The 24,999-nt window shown below is 40.8% G+C and overlaps 2 protein-coding genes across 3 annotated transcripts in view; one reads left to right on the plus strand and one right to left on the minus strand.

Moving 5' to 3' along the window:
• Positions 1-24,999, minus strand: part of LOC117219774 (alkaline phosphatase) — a 445,727-nt gene that overhangs the window by 65,111 nt on the left and 355,617 nt on the right. Inside the window, exons 4-6 of the mRNA XM_033469198.2 lie at positions 23,906-24,084; positions 18,411-18,618; positions 16,552-16,692 (exon numbers count right to left, since the gene is read on the minus strand). Coding sequence (XP_033325089.1) covers positions 16,552-16,692; positions 18,411-18,618; positions 23,906-24,084 — 528 coding nt within the window. The remainder of the gene's footprint in view (positions 1-16,551; positions 16,693-18,410; positions 18,619-23,905; positions 24,085-24,999) is intronic.
• Positions 16,356-24,999, plus strand: part of LOC117219775 (caspase-1) — a 108,068-nt gene continuing 99,424 nt past the window's right edge. The window contains exon 1 of one of the 2 annotated variants that reach the window (XM_033469199.2): positions 16,356-16,718. The gene's annotated coding sequence lies outside the window, so the exon portion shown is untranslated. The remainder of the gene's footprint in view (positions 16,719-24,999) is intronic. The other variant, XM_033469200.2, reaches the window with a different exon arrangement.

Genomic DNA, 24,999 nt, shown 5'->3' on the forward strand with positions numbered 1-24,999 from the left:
TTACATTGTACTAAATACATAAATGCATTCGTTCGTTGTCACATAGTCTGTAAATGCATAATTAACGATGATACAATCCAACATATGCGAAACAAACAATACCGAAATCCGAAGTATTTGGTCAGCCAGAAACCGAAATTTCTTGCGAATTGCGACAATCTGAGTTCTTGCCCGTGTAAAATAATCGTTCCAATCAGGCTAAATCATCGCCAACTGCGCGATTGTCAGAAACACCCGTTGCCCGAGGGTCAAGCGTCTTCGTTGGCCGTGTTTCATTCGGTTGTAAAGTCGACGGGCGCAGCTTGCGATCGCCGCCGAAATCTATATGTATATCCGGTGGCCGAAGTTTCCCGGGGCGCGACAACTGTTGCTCTCGGACGGCGACCGGAGAATGCATCTCCCGCTGACAGATTTTGGCACGATGCGCGGGTCGCCGGTTCCAGGACCGGAGGAACGCATCAAACACCCTCTGTCCCTCTCTCTGTCCTTCTCTCTGTCCTTCTCTGTCCCTCTCTGTCCCTCTCTCTCTCTCTCTCTCTGTCACTCTCTCTCTCTCTGCCCCTCTCTCTCTCTCTCTGTCCCTCGCTCTGCCCTCCCTCTCTCTCTCTCTTTCTCACTGTGTCCCTCTCTCTCTGTCCCTCTCTCTCTCGCTCGCTCTCTCCCTGTCCCTCTCTCTCACTCGTGCTCTCTCTCTGTCCCTCTCTCTCTCGCTCTCTCTCTGTCCCTCTCTCTCTCTCGCTCTCGCTCTCTCTTTCTGTCCCTCTCTTTCTCTCTCTCTCTCTCTCTCTCTCTCTCTCTATCCCTCTCTCTCTCGCTCGCTATCTCTCTCCGTCCCTCTCTTTGTCCCTCTCTCTCGCTCTCTCTTTGTTCCTCTCTCTGTTCCTCTCTCTGTTCCTCTCTCTCTCTCTCTCTCTCTATCGTCGCGAGTCTGCTAAGGCTCGGGCTACCGAATTGGTCCTTCGGTTATTGAGTTTCGAAGTTACACTGTGTCTCACGAACATAGTCACGTTTCCGGTCGGCAATTTCTGATGCCGAATTACCGGTGCAACGTTCACTGGATTTATGGTAGTGGCTCACTGCTTATTAGTTGGTCTAAACGGGCTATTAGCGTGGCGATCCATTCCCGGGACTGTAATTCTTGGAACTTTTGCTCGGAGACTTCTGACCGCGCAGGTGTAATTTTGCAAATGATCTTTGATTATACATTACGAAAGAATTTCGTGGAGTTCTTTTTACTGGCTGCCATAATTATTGCGAACTGTTCTTGTTAGAATCGTGCGATAAGTGTTGTAATTTACATAGTGATCTCTCCATTGTATGGTAGAATGAACTGTGAAATACTCTTCTTGGCCTAATTAACTGTGCTTCTCGACCCAATTTTGAGCTAATTTATTAACGAAAACGATGCAGACTCGTTCGCGTATCCACTTCAATAATTTGATAATTATTAGAAGTATATTTTAACGTACATTAGAAATAACATCGTGATTGCTATAATTTTAAACAAGCATTCTTTTTAGCGAAATAAATATATGTATCTATTCTATATTAGAATAAATTGTAAAATGTGAAGTTAACTCTGCTCTTCGACTAATCTGTAAACACATTATCGATCGAAAATATTTCTGTATTAATCTCAATAATTTCTTAATTACCGGAAGCATTTTCTAGCATGATGTGCACAGAACGCGCGAGAAATTTGCATAAAAATGTATAGGATAACGCGGAGAATCGTGCCGGAAAATTAACCGAATTTAACATCAGATAAAAGTAAGCATCCCCGAGGAAATTATGTCATTCGGCGCATACCGTGTTCAAGAGAGCTCGCGACGTGAACTCCTTGAACAAAAAATCTGGCCGAGGATGCTGGATCTATCTCTGTTCATTCCGCGATATCTTATCGTTGCTCGTGCCATGTCGAGAGGCCACTTCCGTCAACATGTTTAGGAGTGCCGGCAGGAAAATGTCGGCAGATAAAAGCCAAGTGCACGCGGATAGAAAAAAAAAGAAAAAAAAAGAAAAAAAAAGAAAAAGGACGGTGAAAAGCAACGGGTTCGGGGAATCAGCTTCCGATTTTTTCTTTCCGCCGTGGATGTCGCTGCCGGTAATTCTGACCGTTTCTAATTTGCGTACGTGTGATTCCACTTTGGTGAAAAAAAGTCGCTTCGACGCTCGGTCGTTTTTGTCGGCGCTGCGATAAAAGACTACGTTGTGGCAACAGTGCCGATGGAATCTAGTTAACGGCCGCCGGCGTCGTTCGGTAGTGTTTAACAATTGAGGCGATACGTGTATAAGAAAGGCGGCCAGACAAAAAATTCACTACGAGAACGCGGCGTTCAAAGCGTTCGAGGTAGTATAATAGTCGAATGTTTCGGTACTGTAGCTCAAAAGATTTTCTTGTACGAAAGAAGCATTTTTTTAGTCGCTTATTATATTATACAGTAAATTATACAGATAGCATTAGTTATATAGTAAATTATGCAGCATTAGTGGTATAGTAAATTGTACAGTATTAATTATATAGTAAATTATATAACTTTAGTTACACAGTAAATTATATAGTAAATTATATAGCATTAGTTACATAGTAAATTATATAGTATTAATTATATAGTAAATTATATGTATAGTATTAGTTACATAGTAAATTATATAGTATTAATTATATAGTAAATTATATAGCATTAGTTACATAGTAAATTATATAGTAAATTATATAGCATTAATTATATAGTATACTATGTAGTATTAATTATTATTATTATTATTATATTATTATTATATTATTATTATATTATTATTATTATAATTATTATCATTATATTATTATTATACATGTATTGTGAAAAATGTAATTTACAGGCTGGATGTGCATGCGAAATAGAAATTTTTTGCATGAACTGCGAGAAACAGAAGCCAAATAGTTTTACTTCTTTTAATAATTTTATATAGTTGTTGTTTATAGTTGTTATATGTATTACGACAATTGAAAATATTCTCACGTTCTAATTGCACCCATCGATACAGTGTACATTGGAAAAATTAATAGCCATCATATTTAACGAATATGAAACACCCCTTCGTTTTTAACAGTCTAATTTCTGATCATTTATGATGGGCCATCGTGTCGCATGCAAATGCATGCGCAAATAAATTTTAGATTCAACAAATTTTAATACAAATCTACATTTTAAATGTATCGTAGCTATCATAGCGTAGGATTTCCGTAATGTACGTGACACGTGTGTCAAATGTATGCAATGCATAAAAATGATATTTTACGCACGTAACTAAAGCACGCGCATAAAGTTGAAAGCGAATATTTGTATTCCGGAAATATGTTACTCCGTTTTCGAGATTGGAAACGTTGCGAATGCTTTGTATAAATGGAAAAGTAACATTAAATGCTATATTATACATTATTATTAAAGGGAACAATGGTACTTATCGCTCGTCAAACAAATTTAATTATTATTGAAATTCACATAACTCTCGGAAACTGTGATGAAAGTGACATGTGGCTATCGTTAGGAAGCTAATGATTGAGCAATTAAATCGAGTTATTTAAAAAACTTCGACTAAAAGGACAGAAACCACATAATCTGCTATACTTTTATGGTTTCAATGTTAACCAAAATAATAGTAATATAATATAAATATAAATATATATATATATATATATAGTAATATAATATAAATATAATAATAGTAATATAATATAATATAAATATAAATAAATATTTATTTATAAAAAAAAAGGGTTAGATCTTTTGTTCTGCATATTTCTCTGTGTGTGTGTGTGTGAAAATTTAGACACATAAATAGATTAAAACTTCCACCAAACAATCACCTTTGGCTCTCCTATCGGTGCAAATTGTCAGCTTTAAATATTAAACCGTTCAAACTTTACGACGTACAATTTGTTTACGTCCACCAATACAATTTATTACGTATATCGAAGCTATAGACGTATCAAAGTATCCATCAAATTTTTAAGTGCACCATTTTCGGCAGCGTTTATATCGAACCGTCGCCTTTAAGTCCGATAACCGAGCTCCGCCCTGAAACTGGTGTATGCCTTCTACCGGGTTTTACATTTGCCAGGATCTCCGAAGAATTGTAAATTACAAACTTTTTTACCACGATCACTATACCATTGCCCGAGCAAAATTCAACCGCTTCGGGTCACAGTAAAACTTTTTAAATGGCCGAGTATTTACTGCCGGGAAAGAAATAAAAAAAAAAAAAAGAAAGGTTATCGCCGGATTTCCTAAACTCTACAACTTAAGTACATTTTTGCTACGCGAATCAAACAATACGAAGTCAAATCGGAAACTGTTAAGGTACGGATATAAAAATACTGCAATTAATTTTAAGACTTCGAACATTCTTTTTTTACCGTGCTACGCCATGCCGCGTATAGCGTAGGAAAATAAAAAGCACAATATGTAAGTATTAAAACCAACGTATTTAAAATGACTGCAATAATGTGTATCTTTAAATGGTAAATGAGTTTGAAATCTCAATTGTTTATGCATATTAATCGATATATGCGAAATATTGCTTCCTCGAATAATGACAAGTAGAAGACTGTACTGCGAATAAAATTAATTAATAAAATTAACTTTTAAATAAAAGTTTGTTAACTATTAAAATTAACTTTTAAATAAAAATTTTTCAATTTTATTAATTAGTAAAATTAAAACTTTTTACAGGTTTTATTCACCATTCTGTCACCATTCTGAGAGCCCAAAACGAAGTGACATTTTATACATAATTAATGAAAATTAATGAAAATAAATTGTTTACAATGAAATTTATGTTATACTACATGAAGCATATAAATTCACTTGTTTGATGTTGCACGGTGTAAATACGTAAATGAGAATACGTAAATAATTTGATATTTGTACAGTATAAACAATATTAAAAACCAGAGACAATTCAATCCGTACCAAAAAAAATTTGTCAAGACAAAAAAGTTAAACTCGACGAGTAAAATCTACAAATCGTTTAATTTGATATGCTTAAATTATTATTTTTCACGTGTCCAGCAATAACCTTCTGCTATAAACGGCTGTAACGCTACACGCAGAATGGACGTTCCGAGCGTTTATACGGTATTTTTATAGCTACTCTAGCGGACAAAAGCGATATTTCCGAAAACAACGATGCGAGCTGCATATCGCGGGAAAAGGTGCAGTCCCGTAGTGGCAGTATTTCATAACAAATTACCCGGTATCCGGTTTTAGGGGGACGCCGGACCGTTGGAACGCGTTATAAGTCCAATATTTTGTCGGCCAATCTCTTCCGTCGTCAAGTGCTTTATTAATCCGGTGCGCCATTACTCTCTTACCATAAACCGGTCAAAACAACCGGAAGCAACAGCGTCGGCGTCGACCGGGTGACGAGAGCTCGGCGTTCTCATGTCCACGCGGAGCGGAGAGCCGAAGATTTGTGGGACATTTTGGGACGTTCTCGTGCGGTAACCTTGTTCCTCTGTTGCTCTGGATGAACGGGTGCACGAGGATGCGAGCATTTTTCCCTATACAGGGTGTACCAAAAATGTCTCGCAATCTGGAAATATGGGAATCCTCAGATCATTTGAAGTAACTTTTTCCTTAGCGAAAATGCAAACCGCGGCTTCGTTTACGAGATATCAACGAAAAACAGTGACCAATGAGAGGCGAGATCAGCTGGCGCGAGACGGCCGAACCAATGAGCGGAACCGCGCTTCGTGCGCTCGTCAGCTGGGCCGCCTCGCGTCAGCCGAGCTCGCCTCTGATTGGTCAGTGTTTTTCGCTAATAACTCGTAAACGAAGCCGCGGATTGCATTTTCGCTAAGGAAAAAGTTACTTCAAATGACCTGGGGAATCCACTACTTCTGAATTGCGAGACATTTTTGGGATACCCTGTACAGGGAAAATGCAGAGATTTCTTTGTTACAGGCTCGGATGAAGAAGTTGCAATATGAGAATTTTTTATTCTTCTCAGTGATTCCAAATAGTGGTAAAATTTTGAAAAATATTTTAGTCATTGCACGTTCAATGGACTCTCTTTAACGTTTAAAAATAATTCATGTGATTTAGTTCAGTCTGAAAAGAATTATTGCGTTTTAAAAAGTGTTCGAATACTTTTCGCCAGGGGCTGTATAAAGCCTAATCGTGGGAAATTAAAAGATATATGTTCGTAAATATGCGATCTCGGTCAGAGACTATTTTGTACCGCTATTAGGTGCTCTTTGGCCCATGCAACCCTTTCGCGCGCATTTCTGCGCAGTTACCCTCCCAAAAAGTGTTCGAATGTGCCGAGAAACGTCCCCCTCGGCCGGATCGCGGGAATTTCTCGCCTCGAGAAGCCGCGTAGCTGGAACGGCGAAATGCGTGTAAAAGGTTTACGAGGACTTTAACAGGCGCTCGCGATTGCCGGCGTAAAGTACGTCGGGCGCATTAACGCCGCGGAGAACGTAACTCGTCGGACCTCGGCCCACCCCCGCCTCGGCCACCGGTTATTCAGATTTTAATCCGAATTTCGGTCCGGATAACTGGCGCCTGCGCCACAGGCCCAACGGATTCCCTAGATAAGAACTAGTCGTGCCAGCATCTACAAATCTCCCTAGTAAAACTCGATTCCTCCCCGGGATCTTCGGAATTAGGGTAGCGGAGCCGGTTGCTAAGCAGTGTCTAATCACTACTACCAACGTTTTCGGGCGTAATTCACTTTATATGTATCGAATGAGGTATATTAAATTTTTTTAATCAGAAATAAACAAGCTAGAAGGAAATAAAAAAATTTGGTATGTTTCATTCGAAAAATATATAGTCAATTATGCGTCCCAAAAACTGACATTATATTTATCGAATAAGGCATCTTAATTTTCTTTATTTTCTCCGTTTCTTTAGTCTGAATAAAAAAACGTTTCGTATGTTTCATATTCGATGAAGATAAAGTTAATTGTGTCCGAAAACGAATCAAAGGCACAGCAGTTCTGCCGTTCTTGATTAAAAGCCGCAGTCTACTTTCAGTAGAAACGGTTCGAAAACTAATCAACGAAGTGGTTGGTTGTCCTGTAATAACGCCAGATAAAAAAGAAAGTTTCGAACTTCGTGATTCAGTTTTCATATGTGAAGGCGAATAAATAGTTCGCGGCACCGTACTACACAGTTTATATCCCGCTTTTCGAAATTGCAATTGCACTTTGCTGCTCTTGTCTGACTCGACTGCAAATTCTTTAGCAAAATGAAATGAGAAGTTTACCGACCGGATGAAATCTCGTCCATCGTTTGGTACTTCGCGCTCTAAAGTAAAGAAAGAAAGGGTTATTAAAAGTTTTATACGTGGATTTGAACATTTTTACTTGCCGGACACAAGTGCCGAAGTACAGTAAATTCTCCCTAATTTTCCTACAGTTTGTAAACAAAAATGGACAATTTGGGAAGAGGAGATACGAATATCTGAGTTTTGCACCTCCTTTTTATAGTTGCTGACAATTGGCAGCTATAAAAATAAGCCGCGAGACAACCATAAAAAGGTAATCGTATCTCTCCCTCCCAAATGGTCCATTTTTGTTTACAAGCTGAAGGAAAATTGGGGAAAATTTACTATATGTGCGGAAAAATTTGAGACACCCTGTACAGCGATAATAACGAAGAAACAAAGCAATATCGAAATAGACGAGGAAAATAGCTTAAGAATCACGTATTCGGGCGTGATCGATAGGAATTCAATTAAATGCTAACACGAAGAATTTAATTGCATGATCCTCGAAAAGAGAGGAAAAGAAAACGGAGATCGGAGTCAAATAAAGAGAGATTATTGAAGTAGAAGAAGAAACCAGGGATGCGTGAGAAAATTCGAAAGAACTGTGGAGGTGGTAAAGGATGAGAGTAAGAAGATCATGGAGAAACTTAAGCCAGGTTTAACTCAGACCTAACCTAGAACGTATTTGAACCTAACTCCACTGTACGAGACAAATATAACCGCTAGAATCCTTTGTAGAATAATTCGAAATGAAGCATTGGCAAAGACACTAATCATTTCTTTAAGGTGAATTAACTTGAAATCCATGAAACGTTCAGCGTATATTCGCAGTTTGTTTAAAGACGGACGAGTTATTTATTTTATCGAATAAATGATCGAATATTTTGAACAGAGAATTGACGAAGAGATTTTTATTCTGAATTTAATATATTATATTATATAATTTTTATTCTAATCTTATTCTGAATGTAATAAGTATGCTGTGGATTTCATGTAAGTTCGTTGACAATAATTATTAGCTTAAAATAAAAAATCTGAAGACTTTGGAAGAACTTCATAATATTTTTATATTAGGTACAGCTTATTAAAATGATTAAGAGAGGAAGACATGTTTTCCGATTGATTTACGTTTGCTAGATTAGCTTACACAATTTTAATTTTGCACAGAAATCGGCAGTCCAGCAACAAGTATGCGAATATGATAATGTTCTATTTAAATCGAAAAACCGAAATGTTTCACTATGCATTTAAATAAAGTGCGATACGATGCAGCAAATTGCAGGAACTCGAAAATTCCGTTCGAAAGTAGAATTTTGACTTTGCCGAATTCAAAGTCCGTTGTTATTCAATAAATATTGACCGAGGTAAAACTGCGCAGCGGCAAAAAGAGATTAGACAGAGATTTTATTGCAAAAATCGCTCGAAGAGAGGCTCGTGCAAATAGTTTCCAGCTTTCATTTTTGAAACGTGCACGTGCATGCGCTGCCTTTACGATGTTCGAATACCCAAGCCTGCATTTCGAATTCGAATGACCCACGCGTTTCGCAATCCGGATCATTGAGCCACGGGTTTTCCATTTTTCGAATATTACGAAAACGTTGAAATTCTATACAAGCGGAATTGGATTCGCGTGCAGGATTTAATCACAGTTTCGCGAGCCGAAAAGGCGATTGGTTTACAGAGGATAAAAATTACAACGCGATACCCAGTAGTTCCGGATTCAAGCGGCGCAGCAGCCGAACGGAGGAACGGGAACGGCTGACAAACACCGCGACACTTTACTATCTGAACTACAATTTTTCTAAACGGTTTCATCTTCGCCGAGGCATGAACGTTTTCGACGCTGGTCGTTCGCATTCCCCACTAATTGGAAAGTACGCTCTTTTTTCGAGCCGCCTGTAAAAATCGCAGCCGAACCGAATTCCGCGAATTCCACCCGTCTATCTATCTCTCATTCTACTATTTTTTTGTTTTGTTTGACATTCATTCTCGGAAAAAAAGAAGCATCGATTTTGTGTACTGGTTTCTTGAAATACGTGTTGTCGCAACTTCGATTTTTGATACGGTCGAGACGCAACAGTGAAAATAGACTGGACAATCGAAAATCTAATTTTCAAAATGATGCTGGTTCTGAAACTGACATGTTCATGCTGATGAGAAAGGTACTCCATTTTCATCAGCAGATCGGTCACTCGAAGCTTCATTGTAACAATACTACTGCATCAGAAGTGCTGGTTTTTATTAGTATTATTAGTAGAATTTGAATTATTACTATTATTAGTATTCTTACTATTCTGAATATTCTTAGTATTATTAATATAATTTGAATTGTTGGTGTTATTAGTATTCTTACTATTCTCAGTATTCTTAGTATAATTTGAATTATTAGTATTATTAATATTATTAGTATAATTTGAATTATTAGTATTATCAGTATTATTCGTATAATTTGAATTATTAGTATTATCAGTATTATTAGTATAATTTGAATTATTAATATTATTAATATTCTTAGTATTCTTAGTGTTATTAGTATTATTAGTTCTACTAATTATATTAGTATTCTTAGTACTATTAGTATTATCAGTATAATATTAAAGCATTTCTTTAAATTCACTCAGCAATAGTCCTCACAGACCGTACAAGACACAATTGTCAATATGCAATTCTATTATCTTCGTTCAAATTTCTTGAATTATTCGTTTTCATTCCCGAAGATGTTCCATAAAATTTTAGCACTGAAGGGAAAGGTAAGCGAATCGGAGAACGTGTTTAAGGCTACTATTAATACAGTTTATTGAATGGCTATTGATGAGCGCGGGCGCGACTAGCGTGGTGTCGTAGGGCTAGCGACTTCGGACAGACTGAGCTTTTGAGTTGTGCGTTTGTCTGTTTTATACTGGAAGGGAAGAAAGGGATAGATGGACTTTCGTAGGAAAAGAGAAAGTTGGGAAAGTCCCGTGCGGGTCGAGGTGTCCAGATGTGAGGAGAATTGCTTTATTAGGGGTGCGTGCTTTTTAGAGAATTTTGAGGATTAGGAACGGTACATGTTTTATTGCTAGCGGCCGCGCTCAGGTAGAGGAATGCGACGCTACAGTACTCCCCCGTTAGTGTTTTTGTGCAAAAAATGTTGTTTGTGTACTCTGAGTATTTTACAATATTGGTTCCGAAGATCATGGATGAAATTAAATTGTATGTCTCCTGTCGAAGGTGTAGCGGAGAGAATGTGGGCGAAGTTAATCGAAGATATGTTCGCTGCTGATTGGTAGGCCGTAATGATCTGGAAATTTAACTTTTCGGTTGGACCGTCGTGGATTTGTCGCTGGTGATACGGGATTTTCTGTTCCGTTCCTGCTGGTGTCTGTGTGTGGCGTCTGTGTGTTGTGTGGATCTGGAGTTTGTTGTATTTGTTCGCTATCTTCGTGCATGGTGTAGGCTGGTTTCAATCGGTCGATCGTCACGTTGACGTTTCTTCCTTTTATATCAATGATGAAGTTCCGTTCATGCCTTTTTACGACACGATACGGTCCTTCGTAAGGTCGTTGTAACGGCGTTTTGACGGCATCGTTCCGGACGAACACTTGGTGGCAGGATGCTAAATCCTTGAAAACGAAGACGGATCTCCGGCCATGCCTTGTGCCGTTTGTTGGGCGAAGATACGCGAACTTGTTCTTCAGGTCGGAGGTGAATTGGTTCGTCGGTTGCTGGTTCGAATTTTGAGGTGCGAGAAATTCACCAGGGAGCCGGATGTTTTCACCGTATACGAGTTCTGCGGAGGTTGCGCTGAGGTCGTCTCGCCAGGCAGATCGTATGCCTAACAATATTGCTGGTAGTGCCTGTGTCCAACGCTCCTCCTCGTGACTTTTGATAGCGCCCTTGAGTTGGCGGTGCAGGCGCTCGACGAGTCCGTTGGCTGCGGGGTGGTATGCGCTCGTGCGGAGATGAGTCGTACCTAACAAAGCGTTCAACTCTTTGAATAGGTGTGACTCGAACTGTCGTCCTTGATCCGATGTAATTCTGAGCGGTGTGCCGAATCGGGAAATCCAACCGGTAAATAGGGCGCGAGCGACTGTTGTTGCTTCGATGTTCTCCAAGGGCCATGCCTCCGGCCATCGGGTGAAACGGTCGACGCAGGTGAGCAGATATTTAAATCCTTCGGACATGGGAAGTGGTCCGACGATGTCGATGTGTATGTGCTCGACCCGAGCTGAGGACAGTGTGAACAAGCCGACTGGTGCCGATGTGTGGCGCGAGATTTTTGATCGTTGGCACGGAATACAACTTCGTGCCCATCTCGTACAGTCTGCTTTAATGGAGGGCCACACGTACCTTTGCGTCGTAAGCTTCACCGATGCCTTGATGCCTGGATGAGCTAGCTGGTGCAGGGAGTCGAAGGCGGGCCTGCGAAACGGTGCCGTGAGGTAGGGTCGAGCCTTGGAGGTTGACAGATCGCAATACACTGGCGCTTGAGATCCAGGTACGACAATTTGTTTCAGCTGGAGTCCGCTGTCGGTGTCTTCGAGGAACGATCGCAGCTCGCGATCATCTTGCTGTGATTCGGCTAATCGGTCGAAATTGATCGTTGCTGTGAGTGCGTCAACTCTGGATAACGCGTCGGCTACGGTGTTATCCTTTCCGGCTATGTGTCGGATGTCGGTGGAGTACTGGCTGATCAAATCCAGATGACGTGTTTGGCGGGGTGAACACTTCTCGGGCTTTTGGTGAAAAGCATATGTGAGTGGCTTATGATCGGTAAAAATCGTGAAGATTTTTCCTTCGACCATATGCTTGAAATGTTTCACCGCCGCGTATATTGCGAGTAACTCGCGGTCGTACGTTGCGTACTTTTGTTCGGCGGAGCTAAGCTTTCTCGAGAAGAACGCTAGGGGCTGCCATTCCTTCTCGATCAGCTGCTGCAGAACTGCGCCGATTGCGGTGTCCGAGGCGTCGGTGACAACGGCGAGTGGTGCGTCGTTCTTCGGGTGGGCGAGCAGGGTTGCCTCGATCAAGTCCTTCTTGCACTTTTCGAAGGCAGCTTCGGCTTCCGGAGTCCATGTTATCGGCATTTTGCCTTTAACGTTCCCACGCAGTAAGTCATTTAGCGGTGACTGTGTCTGCGCTGCGTGAGGGATTAGACGCCGGTAAAAGTTGATTACCCCGAGGAAGCGGCGAAGCTGCTTTACAGTACGCGGCCTTGGATACTGCCTTATGGCTTCGACCTTTTCTTCCGGAGGGCGTATACCTGCTTCGGATAGGTTGTATCCGAGGAAATCCATCCGGGAAACGCCGAATTCGCACTTCGCTGGGTTGATCACCAGGCCGAGCTGTTTTATCCTTTCGAAAAGTGCTTGCAGGTCCTGGTAGTGTTGTTCTTCATCGTCTGAAGCCAGCAGGAAGTCATCTATATACTTGATGAGGACGGATTTGAATCTTGAATCGGGATATGCCGGGTCGAGATCGCGAAATTCGGAGTCGACGAACCTCTGAAACGTTTGTCCCGCGTTGCGAAGGCCGAACGTCATGACCAACATTTCGATTAGGCCGAATGGCGTTATTATCGCTGTCTTCGGAATATGTTCTTCGGCGACCGGAATTTGGTTGAACGCACTCACGAAGTCTATTTTGGAAAAAATTTTCTTCCCGTGGAGATTCTGCGTCGAATCTTCGATGTTGGGTGGCGCGTAGTTGTCGTGTATGGTTCGGGCGTTGAGGGGTCGGTAGTCTCCGCATATTCTCCACTCGCTGTTCTTTTTCTGGACCATGTGCAGAGGCGAGGCCCACGGGCTGTCCGATGGTCGTGCGATGCCGGCGCGGATCATCTCGTTGAATTGGCGTTTGGCCTCGTTGAACTTCTCCGGTGCAAGTCTTCTGGGCTTGCAGGATACCGGTGGTCCGGGCGTCGTACGGATGTGATGCCGAGTGGAGTGATTGATATCCCTCATCGCCAGTGAACCTTTCGGTCGCGTAATTTCGGGATAACGAGAGAGCAGTTCGTGGTATTTCGACGTACCAACGATGACTTTGATACTGCTCACCTCGTCCCCTGCGGGTTTCCCGAGCGAAATTAGCGACGTTGTACTGTCGACTAGCCTATTGTTGCGTATGTCGGCTAGCAAACCAAAGTGGTACAAGAAGTCTGTGCCAATGATCGGTTTTTCGACGTTCGCGATGATGAAGTTCCATGAGAACTGGCGACGCAATCCGAGGTTGAGGTCGATCGGGATCGTGCCGTAGGTAGTGATCACCGAATTATTCGCAGCATACAATTCGTATTCCGACTTTTCTCGCGGCCCGCGAACGCGTTTTCGTGGGTATACGGAGACGTCGGCGCCCGTGTCGATCAGGTATTGTACTTTGGTCGCGGCGTCGGTGACGTAAAGGCGGCGCGAGGTCGGGCAGGAGTCGCTCGCCGCCATTAACGAGGTCCCTGAGAGTTTCCCGAGGAGAAGGAACAAGGCTGAGCGCACTTGTGCGCGTCCTTTCCGAACCTCGAATGATAGAAGCACGGTCCGTCGGGTCTCTGCTGCCATCTTGATCGCGAACGCGAACGCGGGCGTGAGCGCGTATTTCGGCGATTCCCACGCTGATCTTGTTGTCGCGATATCGCCGCGATTTCCTGCCGCATCGTGTTCGCCATCTCGCAAAGCTGGGTGTTGAACGATATCGTTAGCCGTTCGATGAGCGAGCACGTGTCGAGGGTCTGCGGCACTTGCTGTACCTCGTTGATTTGGCCTCGCGTCGTCGGGATTTCCGTCAGTCTATCGGCGAGCTCCGCGAGTTTGTCAACCGAAAGGTCGTTCTGCGGCGCGAGCACGAATTGTGACTGACTCGGCAGGCGCGAGAGCCACAGTGGCTTTAAAATCTCGTCCTGTACCGTGTTGCCGGCCAAGCTTCTTAAATGACGCAAGAACTGCGAAGGCTTGCGGTCCCCTAACTCTTCGTGCTCTAGGAGCTGCCGCAGCTTTTGCTCCTGTGTCGCGCTGAGACGCTTGATAAGTTCTTTTTTTAATTTGGCGTACTTATCTGAGGGTGGCGGATTTGTGATGATGTCGCGGACATCTTGGGCGACCCTCGATTCCAGGTTCCCCACGATGTAGTGGTACTTCGTCTCATCCGCGACGATCCCGGCTGCAGCGAACTGTCCTTCCACCTGGCAAAACCACATCTCCGGGTCATTGTGCCAAAACGGAGGAATCCGAACGGCGACGCGGTCGATGTGTGTAGGGTTGACAGCGCTAGAGTTGCCTGTCGTTGGAATGCCATTGGCCGTGCCGAGGTTGCCGAGGAAGTTGTTCCCGTTCATTTTCTTTATGTTCGAAGGCAATTCGCGCACTATGGTGGACACGTTACTTTTTTCGATCGCGTTGGCGTATCGTCAGATTCGCTTCAAATCACGTCGGGGTCACCAATTTTAGCACTGAAGGGAAAGGTAAGCGAATCGGAGAACGTGTTTAAGGCTACTATTAATACAGTTTATTGAATGGCTATTGATGAGCGCGGGCGCGACTAGCGTGGTGTCGTAGGGCTAGCGACTTCGGACAGACTGAGCTTTTGAGTTGTGCGTTTGTCTGTTTTATACTGGAAGGGAAGAAAGGGATAGATGGACTTTCGTAGGAAAAGAGAAAGTTGGGAAAGTCCCGTGCGGGTCGAGGTGTCCAGATGTGAGGAGAATTGCTTTATTAGGGGTGCGTGCTTTTTAGAGAATTTTGAGGATTAGGAACGGTACATGTTTTATTGCTAGCGGCCGCGCTCAGGTAGAGGAATGCGACGCTACAAAATAAAATGATTCTGTTTCTCATACAATGCTGTCCCGTGCAAGGGATAGCGTCGCGTTCTTATTCTGGTAATTTTTCGAGTGTTCCACAATTTCGTCCACTAGCCTACTCGAGTCGAATGGTAGATATAAGACGCGGTTGAATCAGCGAATTTTCGTGGAGATGAACAAGGCCGGTAGAAGGAGGACGAAAAAAAGGGTTGCATTTTTGCGAGAGAAAACGCTGTTCCCGAGGACGAAAGAACATAAGATGTACATATTGGTTACCAGGGGGCGGTAAAGCTATAAAGTCCATAGTATACGTGCTGCTGACTCGATCTTGGAGTAAGAGACTCGCGTTTCCCTATTCGCAATGTTCCCAAGAGCGTCGAGCTCAATAACATTCTTGCTAAATATTTGAATTACGAGAATATTAAACCGAGACGCGGCTGCACAATTTCTTGGACATTTTTGGACGTTCTCGGACGTTCGGCTGTGATGAATTCTTTTGAGAATTTTAAAACAGACCCTGGAGGCCGAGCGCGCGTTTCGAATGCGGAGAAATTGTAGTATTATTCCTGACAGAAGATATTCGATCAAAATCGTGAATAAGATTGTTAAAAGAATGAATACGATTATTATAATTTCTGTGTTCGTTGAAAGAAATATGGTATTACGTATGCAAGGTGAGCCGCGGAACTTGCACGGCTCGAATAACTTCGAAATTAATATTATACAAATTAATACTAAATTTATAATATAATATTAATTCAAATTATTATGAAGAATTATATAAATTGATTCAAATTATGCTAATATTATACGCACAATTTTCGGTGTTCAAAGAACTCTTCAATTATGTACGACGCAAAATTGTCAATTCTTTTTTTCTCTTCGATAATTTCAGAAGAACTCGCTGAAAGAAATAGCACACGACACAGATATAATATGCAAATTAAAAATTCATCTACGCAGATAAGAGGTTAACAATGTCAAAACATTTTCAAGTTCCGAACAGATTCGTATCGAAAACGTTTACGAGAATTCGGAGATGGTTCCGATCCGTCAATTCGTCAGTTTCTCGAAAATAGATCAGTCTCGCCGAGCGACCTAATCTTTTTGTGCCCGTTCCGCGTCGAATTGCATTCCCGAAACACTTAAACGAACCTAGAAACCCGCAGAAATACAATTACTTTCGCGACGATGGACAAGTGACAACGGTATCAACGAAGAAACCGCGATAAAAACCGGAAGTCGGTATCCACCGGGAAGAAAATTACATCGCGTACCTTCGCCGAGACGTTCTATTTTAGTCGGCCGCGATAATTCATCGGTTCTAGAACGTGCGCGGCCGTGACAGTCCGAGGAAACGCTTTAATAATATATTTTTCGGGTAAAAATCTCGCGTGTGTATGTTTTTACTTTCGAGAGCGACCGGCCGGGGGACGATAAATCATTCCGAACAGTGAATCGCAGTTTTCAGTTTCCAAGGGATGCAGTTCCGCGAGGATACGAGTTCATTCTTTTCCGCTACGTACCTTCGACGAAGAGGAAATATCCTTCGGGATCCTTCGCCAGTACACGGAGCGCCTTTATAGTCATTTCAGCCAGCGAGGGGTCACCGGTCCCGTTCGTGTTTCGGTCGACGTCGAAGTCCATATGGGAATAGGAAAACAGTCCTGGAATCATCGAACGCCGTGAAACGGTGAGCCACCAAACTTTCAGTCGGATAACTTTTATTGATCCCGTTCGCCCTCTCTGATCGAGTTTCGACGCCGTCGCGTTGTAAGTGAATTTCAGGAGGACATTTCGAATTGGAATTATGCTCCAACAATTTTTAGTCGCCTCGAATGACTAACGATGTTCGTTTCACGACAGAACTGTCGAACCAGTCGAAATCGCTGGATTCACATTTTCTTTTTTAATATAATTCTTCATATAATAATAATGTTTCGATCGAAACATCTGTTAATTCTTTGTCCAAGCATGCGTTACATTTTTTTAAAAATATAATTCTTGATATAATAATAATGTTTCGATCGAAAGATCTGTTAATTCTTTGTCCAAGCATGCGTTAGAATCGAAATCGTTCGAAGTTTGAGTAAATATTTTCATGGACAAATTTTTTGATTATCGAAGCGTATTTATCTAAGCGTATATTATAGCTTTATCCAAGCGTATATTACAATAAAGATCATACGAATTTTCAGTAAATTTACTATATTTTATAGCAGAAATCGTGCAGAGTTATAGCGAATGATTTTCTCCAAAGAACATAATAACCATTTAAGTAGCTTCGAAACTACTTGCGTTCGTTATTTAATCTCGTGCGACTAGCGAGCTTTAAACATGCATTGTGTACAGCCGTATTTATGAAAATGATTATACGCTTGCGGTATCAGAGATACTAATAATTTAACTGAACCAGTTTGAAAACTTTCTAGAACGCGCTTCATGAAATATGATTGTTCGAGACGCTCAAACGATTTCAACGCTAATGGAGTATCAGAACAACTAATGCAGGATTATTTGCGAAACAAAACAGCATTGTCGCCGCGTTTGTGGGTTCTGTCATGAATACGAGATAAAGTTTAATAGCAGGTAGAAATGGAAAATGCGACGCTTCGATCATTCGAATGCAAGATTACCGTGTCCTTAAGACGCTTTCAAGTAATAATTGTAATAATGATAAATCTGATTCAAGTAATAATTGGATTTATATGCTTAATAAGTGGAAAGAAAACATTTCGATTGAATTTTAGAAATAATCAACGCATCAAAGCTTTAATCAATAGTCAAAATCTTTACATATGAGCCGTTTATTTTGAAAGTGGCATAAGTCAATTTACCACAATGAAAAGTGGTGATTTTTTAACGTTTATCCGAAATTATTTATACCGAGAAAAATATCAATATCCTGAGATGACAAATACAAGTAAATCTTCTTGAAAGTTAGCATCCATATTTTTAAACATTTTAAAACGCAAACCCTTAAATATATCGACTTAAGAACAAAGTGACTTATGCCACTTTCAAAATAAACGGCTCATATATTAGCGACAATTTTGACGGTGTGAGTCGAATATGCTTCGCCGACGAAGCGTTCGAAGGATGCGCCATTCTCTCGGCGCTTTCAAATATAACAGATCACGCGTGTCCGGAGCAATCGAAGCAGGATATTTCGGGGAATTGTACGCTACTTCGTTAAAGCGAAAAGATTTCCGCGCAGCGATCCCATAACAAGCCAATTCCCGGTTCCGAATGAACTACAATCAGCATTCCGTAGAACTTTATCGGATACCATCTGGGGACACTCGACAATCAATCCGCTTTACGGATTATATTCGAATTCGCCGATAATGAATGCGACGGTAAAAAGAACGGTGGCGTTCGTTACCAAGAAGATGGTTCACTTTCCGTGGATCGACGTTCACGAACTGCTCCTTGTTAGCGACGTATTTCGCCGCCACGTTCCGCAACCGGTGGTTCCTGGACCATTCTTCGATCAGATTCCTTCCGTCCAATCGTCTGCCGTCTTTCTCCGGCTCCTCCGGATCCTGGACCACTTTCGGCACGAAATGACGCCTGCCCCCGCCGAGGACCACCTAGATCGATTGGTAACTTTATTGGCGCGTATTTTATCGGCTCGGATAAAACTGGATTTCGAGTAATAAAGTTGGACAATTGGCGGGCATTTGAGGACGAGCCGAGCTCGGAGACGGATCGGATTCGTGGAATTAACCTTCGACTTTGCCCGAAAGCACGAGAAATCAATTCTAGTTTCCAATCCCCGCCGTTCGTTGGTCTATTAAAGTTGTCGACAATTTTTCGAAGTCCGTTTCATTCATTCCGTTCATTTCATTTATTTCGCTCATCCAATTATTTCATTCGTTTCATTTATTTCATTCGTTACATTTGTTTCGTTCGTTCCATTAATTTTATTAATTTTATTCATTTAATTCGTTTCATTTATTTAATTATTTCTTTCTCATTTATTACATTAATTTCATTTGTTTTATTTATTTCATTCATTCATTCCATTCATTCCATTCATTTCATTTGTTTCATTAATTTTATTTAATTCATTTCATTTATTTTATTCATTCTATTCATTTCATAAATTTCATTAATTTCATTAATTTCATTAATTTCATTAATTTCATTAATTTAATTCATTTCATTTATTTCATTCGTTTAATTCATTTCACTGGGGAATAATATTTGCAGACAACTAAAAAAATTGACGGATACTTTTGTGAAACTTCAGATGTGTCTACGAATTGATAAATTATTTCTGTCATGTCCCCGATCAATGATAGCGCAGCGTTATAAGCTATATCGAGCACGTATGTAGATCGCACACGGCGATACTATGTGAAATTACCTGTCCACGGGTATGTTAATTCGAAGATCACCCAATGAATATTTAATTCGAATTTTCAGTTTGCGATTATCTGGGTCACGGCGATATTTAATTTCCCATTATTTTCGTTATCAACCGATCGACATTAATTACTGGCCGACGGGCCGCGCATCTAAAATTCATATTTATCCAGATCACAGTTCGCTCTAGTTTCACACTTTTCATTTTCTGTGCGACTGTTTTCGAGAGTTCTTCTCATATATATATATATATATATACGTGCTCGCGTTCCGTCAGCCATCGTGATCCCAGAAGCAATTTCGTAGAATTTCAAAGTCAACCGAAGGGAAACGTTCTTTTCGTTGCCGCCGAGATTTTCCATTTCAGTGATTGTAGGATTTGTTTCTTTCGTTTCTCTTTTTCACATTTTTCTTTTTCTTTTCCCTTTTTTTTGCTTTAAGGCACTATAAATAGAAACCGTGTGTAAGGAAGACTCTGAACACGCGACCTACATATCGTACGCTTTTATATTTTAACGTCATCAGGCAGAAACCTGCGCGTCGTTCTTGCAATATTTCGCGGAACGGTCGCGTCAAATAAATCCAAATAATCGTGTCAATTGTCAACGCGACGGCGAACAGTGTGCACGCGTAATAAAAACGGTGGCCACGCCGGATTTCATTTAGCGTGTTCCTCGGCCACCCACGGATTTCATATTAATTCACATTTTACAGGGCTGTTAATTAGACGAAAACGTACAATCGCCGGAGCGAAAAATTATATGCTCCGTTCGCCGAGCTCGCGTACGTGAATATCAATGGGAGGGAAAAAGAAAAAGAACGAAACAGAGACAAGAAGTTACACGACTTTCATGCGTGCATTGAATTTGTGCGTTGAAAATTTGTTACGTTATTTGATGAAACTGAATCCACAGAAGGAAGCTCGACGATGTTCGAGACAAGTAGAATTGGATTGCGCTCGATTTTCGCGAATTGATTCATCCGGCACGAAGAACAATGTATGCTAGAGAGATTTTTATGCATTCATGCGTTTAAAATAACTTCAATATAAACTGTAATAATAAACTGTAATAAATTGTAAAGATATTAGAAAAGTCGAAAGAAAGAGAAAGAGTCGAATCGAAGAATGAAAATTTGGAAAACCTCGACATAACGCTTCTTGCAAAATTTTCAGCCTTAATTCTGCAGTCGCCAAAAATCTTCGCGAACATTATGTAAAATGAACGCCGAAGGATCGGCTTTGATCGGTTTTCGGCGGTCTGGTCGATCGTTTTTCCACCGAGTCAACAGTTCGAAAATAAAATTCGCCCTTTTTCCCCGCTGGAATGTTACATATTAATCGCCCGTAGGAGTCGTCCGACGAAAAACAAGCAGAAGAAAGTACATTTTTCTATTGCGAGGCTTTGCTTGTGAAAGCAGACAGGTTGATGGAACGTCGATCGGACGCGTATAGTTCCCGCAAAGCCATCGAACCCATTGAAAACCGAAAAGGCGCGAGGAAACCGTTCCGACGGATATTTTATCCCGCTTTCGGAAGAAATATAGCCCAGGTGTCGCGACATTCCGGTGTATGACATTTTCGATTACCTTTAACGAACGTGTTGGCAAACTCTGCATAATCAATTCCTGCAAAATGGATTTCGCCCCGTTGCCGCGTTACGGCCACTGAATCGGAAAGCTCCGATTCGCCGACAGTCGTCCCCCCTGCACCTTTAATTCCTTCTATCTGCGGGAAAACTCTCTCGAGAACTGCGACCTGCCGGACTTTAATGAGCAGGAAGTTTCGCGTAGAACTTTTCTATAAAAACGCGGGCCCCTCCAGCGGCTCGGATCTTTTTTTTTCCAGCCGAACTGACTCAATTCTCGTGTCAACCGTAATCTTTCTGGGCAAATTAACCCGTTCGAAATGAGAACTAATTCGTAAATAGGATCGGAACTTTCCGGAGTCTCGTCGTTCATTGTTGAATCGCTCGAACCCGTAAGCTTGTCCGAATACAATTGAAAGTAGAATAACGGGGAGAACGGGAATATCTCGTTTTGACACTGGTTTCGTTTTAATGGGGGAGCTATGGTTGAGCCGAGAAGGTCGGAAAAACTTCGACCTCGATTATAGGGAGTATGAGAGAAGAAACGGGCTATCATCCGCTTAGTCTGAAGACCCAATTGATAGTAAAGAGTGCTTAGAGAACCAATTTTTGTAGAATATTTATCCGATACTGTCGAATAAAATTCTATTCGTTAATAGAATATAATAATAGGATATTATAATTAAATAATATTATATTGAATATTATATTGAATATATTATATTACATTTATATTAATTGAATATATAATAATATATAATATAATTGAATATAATAATATTATAATAGTATAATATTAATTGAATATTATATTGAATATTATATCTCTTATCCGTCGTCCGAATAAAATGTTGTTTATCTCTGCTTATTTTAGTGTTTTATAGGATACGTATCACAGTGATTGTTTTGTGAATCGATGCACCAGAATCTAAATGCGACTCACGTAAGCAGAATTTGAGACAAAAACCGTTAACAAAAACCGTTCCACGTTATCCATAGCAACGGATCGACAGTTGCACCGCGCTTTGTTACACCTAACGTTGTTAAAAATATTGCACGACAGTTTCGGTACAGATGCGGCAGAATTGCGCATCGTTACGGAGAGTGCACGGACAAAAATCTCGAGTTTATCACGGTGGCGTTTCTTGGAAACCGGCATTCGGGGGGAAATCACTTGCATAGATCAGACATGCGAACAGCAGAGACGACATTTTCGCGACTGAATGCCGCGATTTGTGCATTACGGATGCAACCGCTTGCGTGTATTTCGTCCCCATCGGTGTCCTTTGTCCGGCAGAAATCAATTTCCCAACGCATCCAACAGCACCACCACTCAATGCGACAAGCTTTCTTGATTTTTTTTTGGCTGCTTTGTTATATCAGATTATGCGTGTCCCGAAATTTGTCGACGATAAATCGCACAGTCGAACGGCTACGGTCAATTTCCAATTGGCTCCGGTGTTTCGTCTACGATGCAAACGACACGTTCCACTTTGGAATTTTTTAACGTTTCACCGGCGTCGAATACATTCGATACGACAACCAATAGAATCTACGCGGCGGAAAATGGATACGCGGTATTGTTTGCCGATGCATTTCAACAAAAAAATTTTTAAATCAATAATGCGCCGCGTTACGAATTTTTCCGTTCCACGCTTCCGATACCGTATTTGACGGTGAACAGAAATAATGATGACGGATCGAGTATGAATTAGTTTGTAACGTTGATGGTAAAGTTATTATATTTTATCTTATATTATATTTTATTATATTTTATATTATATCATACTTTATTATATTTTATATTATATCATACTTTATTATATTTTATATTTCATATTATATTATGTTTCATTAAATTTTATATTATATATAAAATATATATTATTATATTTCATATTATATTATGTTTTATTATGTTTTATATTATATTATATTTTATCATATTTAATAATGTGTATATATATTTTTTTATATATATTGACCACGAAATTGAATTAAATATTTACACATACATACATACATACATATATATGCGATTTTAACAACCGACCGTATTAATCCTAAATATTGTATTTGGAATGTTTAAAACTGTAGCGAACACCGCCAAATTATGAGGACACATACCAACTGAATATTCTCTAGCAGCTTCGATTAAATTGCACAGTAACGTCACATACTATTTAGAAACATCTATTAGCGTGTATGAATACACTGAATACTTGATGAACTGAATTCAACGTCCAGTAGCATTCATCTAATTATGTACACTATTATTGTTCGAAGTTGCCAAACATAGTATCTCGAATTTCGCGCATCTGATCAATATTATAACGTATACGCAACAATGCAATTAAATAATCGTACAATTACGCACCGATCTCCGTTCTGAAACCTTTCAAATGTTCTATTATTATCTCGCGACGAAGAACATTTCATCCAGCTTCGAAAAAAAGTTTATCCAGTTTCTCTCAAATTTTCAAAAAAGTTACACACCGTCCTACGAGTTTCTAAAAAAAGTTATATCGTTCTTTTTCAGATGTGAAAAAAGTTACACCGTTTCGCGAGTTTCGACAAAGTTATACCAAAGTTTTAAAAAGGTTGGACCGTTTCAAAGGGTGCTCGCACATATTTGTCGGCGACCGTATTCAACAGCCGGCGCAAATCAAGCTGGAAAATCGTGGCGCGGTCGTCGGTTAATAACTCGATAGCGAATCCGACGCCGCAGTATCATCGCTCTTGATTCCCGTCTTAGATTAGCGTAAAATATTTGACACGCGTGGTCCTCCGGGTTCCGTGGACCCCCTTTCGGAAGTCCGCGCACGTAGCGGGCCGCGAGGACCACAAAAGGGCAGATATAAAGACTGCGGAGAATCTACGACTCCTGGGACAAAGCCGGTTAAGCTAAAATATAATCTCGTACGTTTATGTTGCGGCCGGGTTCGTCCTCGAGCAGCTGACGTGCGATGTCCTTGCAGGAGGTCCGTGCAGCAGGTGGCACCTTGCCGTCGTCCTCCCAGTAACGGCTTGCCGAATGCGCGTAAAGGGCCGCCGGTGTCGCGTGTGTCACTCTCGTGGTCGTGACCAGGCCCGTCGATTTACCTGCGAACAGTGACAAAACTCGGTTTATCGACGCCACGACAAATTTATCCGGCAACGATCATTTTAGCCGCGTCTGTTTTGCAAATCACTCGGCGGGACTCGATCTTGCGGAACGCTTGCCACCTCTGCCGTCTGATGGAAAACTCTCTGTTCCGCGTTCGAGGATCGAGAAAATTTTTTAACAGTTTAATGACTGCACGTCTGCGCAGTCGAACGTCGCCAGGGGCCGGCAATATTTATGTAAATTCATGATATAATTCAACGTGTGCTCTAAGAAAATTGATAGTGAAATGATGATGAAAATTGCTATTATCATTTCAAATGGTACTATTCATAATTATTTGGACTTTGTTTTGATCGTGAAAGAGATACGATAGCATACAATAATTATTTTTAAATAAATTTTACAGTGATGTACAATAATTATCAATGACAAGACACGTTAAATCAAAAAAGCAACGACAACATTAACAATGTATTTAATAGAATAAATTTAATATTTTTCCTTCGTGTGGTAATTATTAAAGCAATCGCCTATGTAATTATTACAGCATCACACACATGTTGTGTGATCGGTCATTAAACTGTTATTTACTTTAAATAGTCACCATTGTTTTAATAGTTAATTGTTTTAATGCCTTGTCGTACTTTGGCTAGTCCGACACATGACGAAAATTTCTAGTATTTATTTATTAACCATTTAAATAAGACCGTCTTTTTGATCCAATATTTTCGCTAACTGGTTAAGTATGGATATTATCCTATTCTCTAAAATTAGAATAAAATCCTCGACATCAATATTTAAGCATTCAAGTAAAATTAATCAACAATTAACATCAATTTTCTTTCCCTTCTAAAAAATCGTTGCAATCGAAAAATTTTGCAATAACTGTGAAGAAAATGACACGTCAAGGA

This window comes from Megalopta genalis, chromosome 5, assembly GCF_051020955.1.
Source record: "Megalopta genalis isolate 19385.01 chromosome 5, iyMegGena1_principal, whole genome shotgun sequence".
NCBI classification, from domain to species: Eukaryota; Metazoa; Arthropoda; class Insecta; order Hymenoptera; family Halictidae; genus Megalopta; species Megalopta genalis.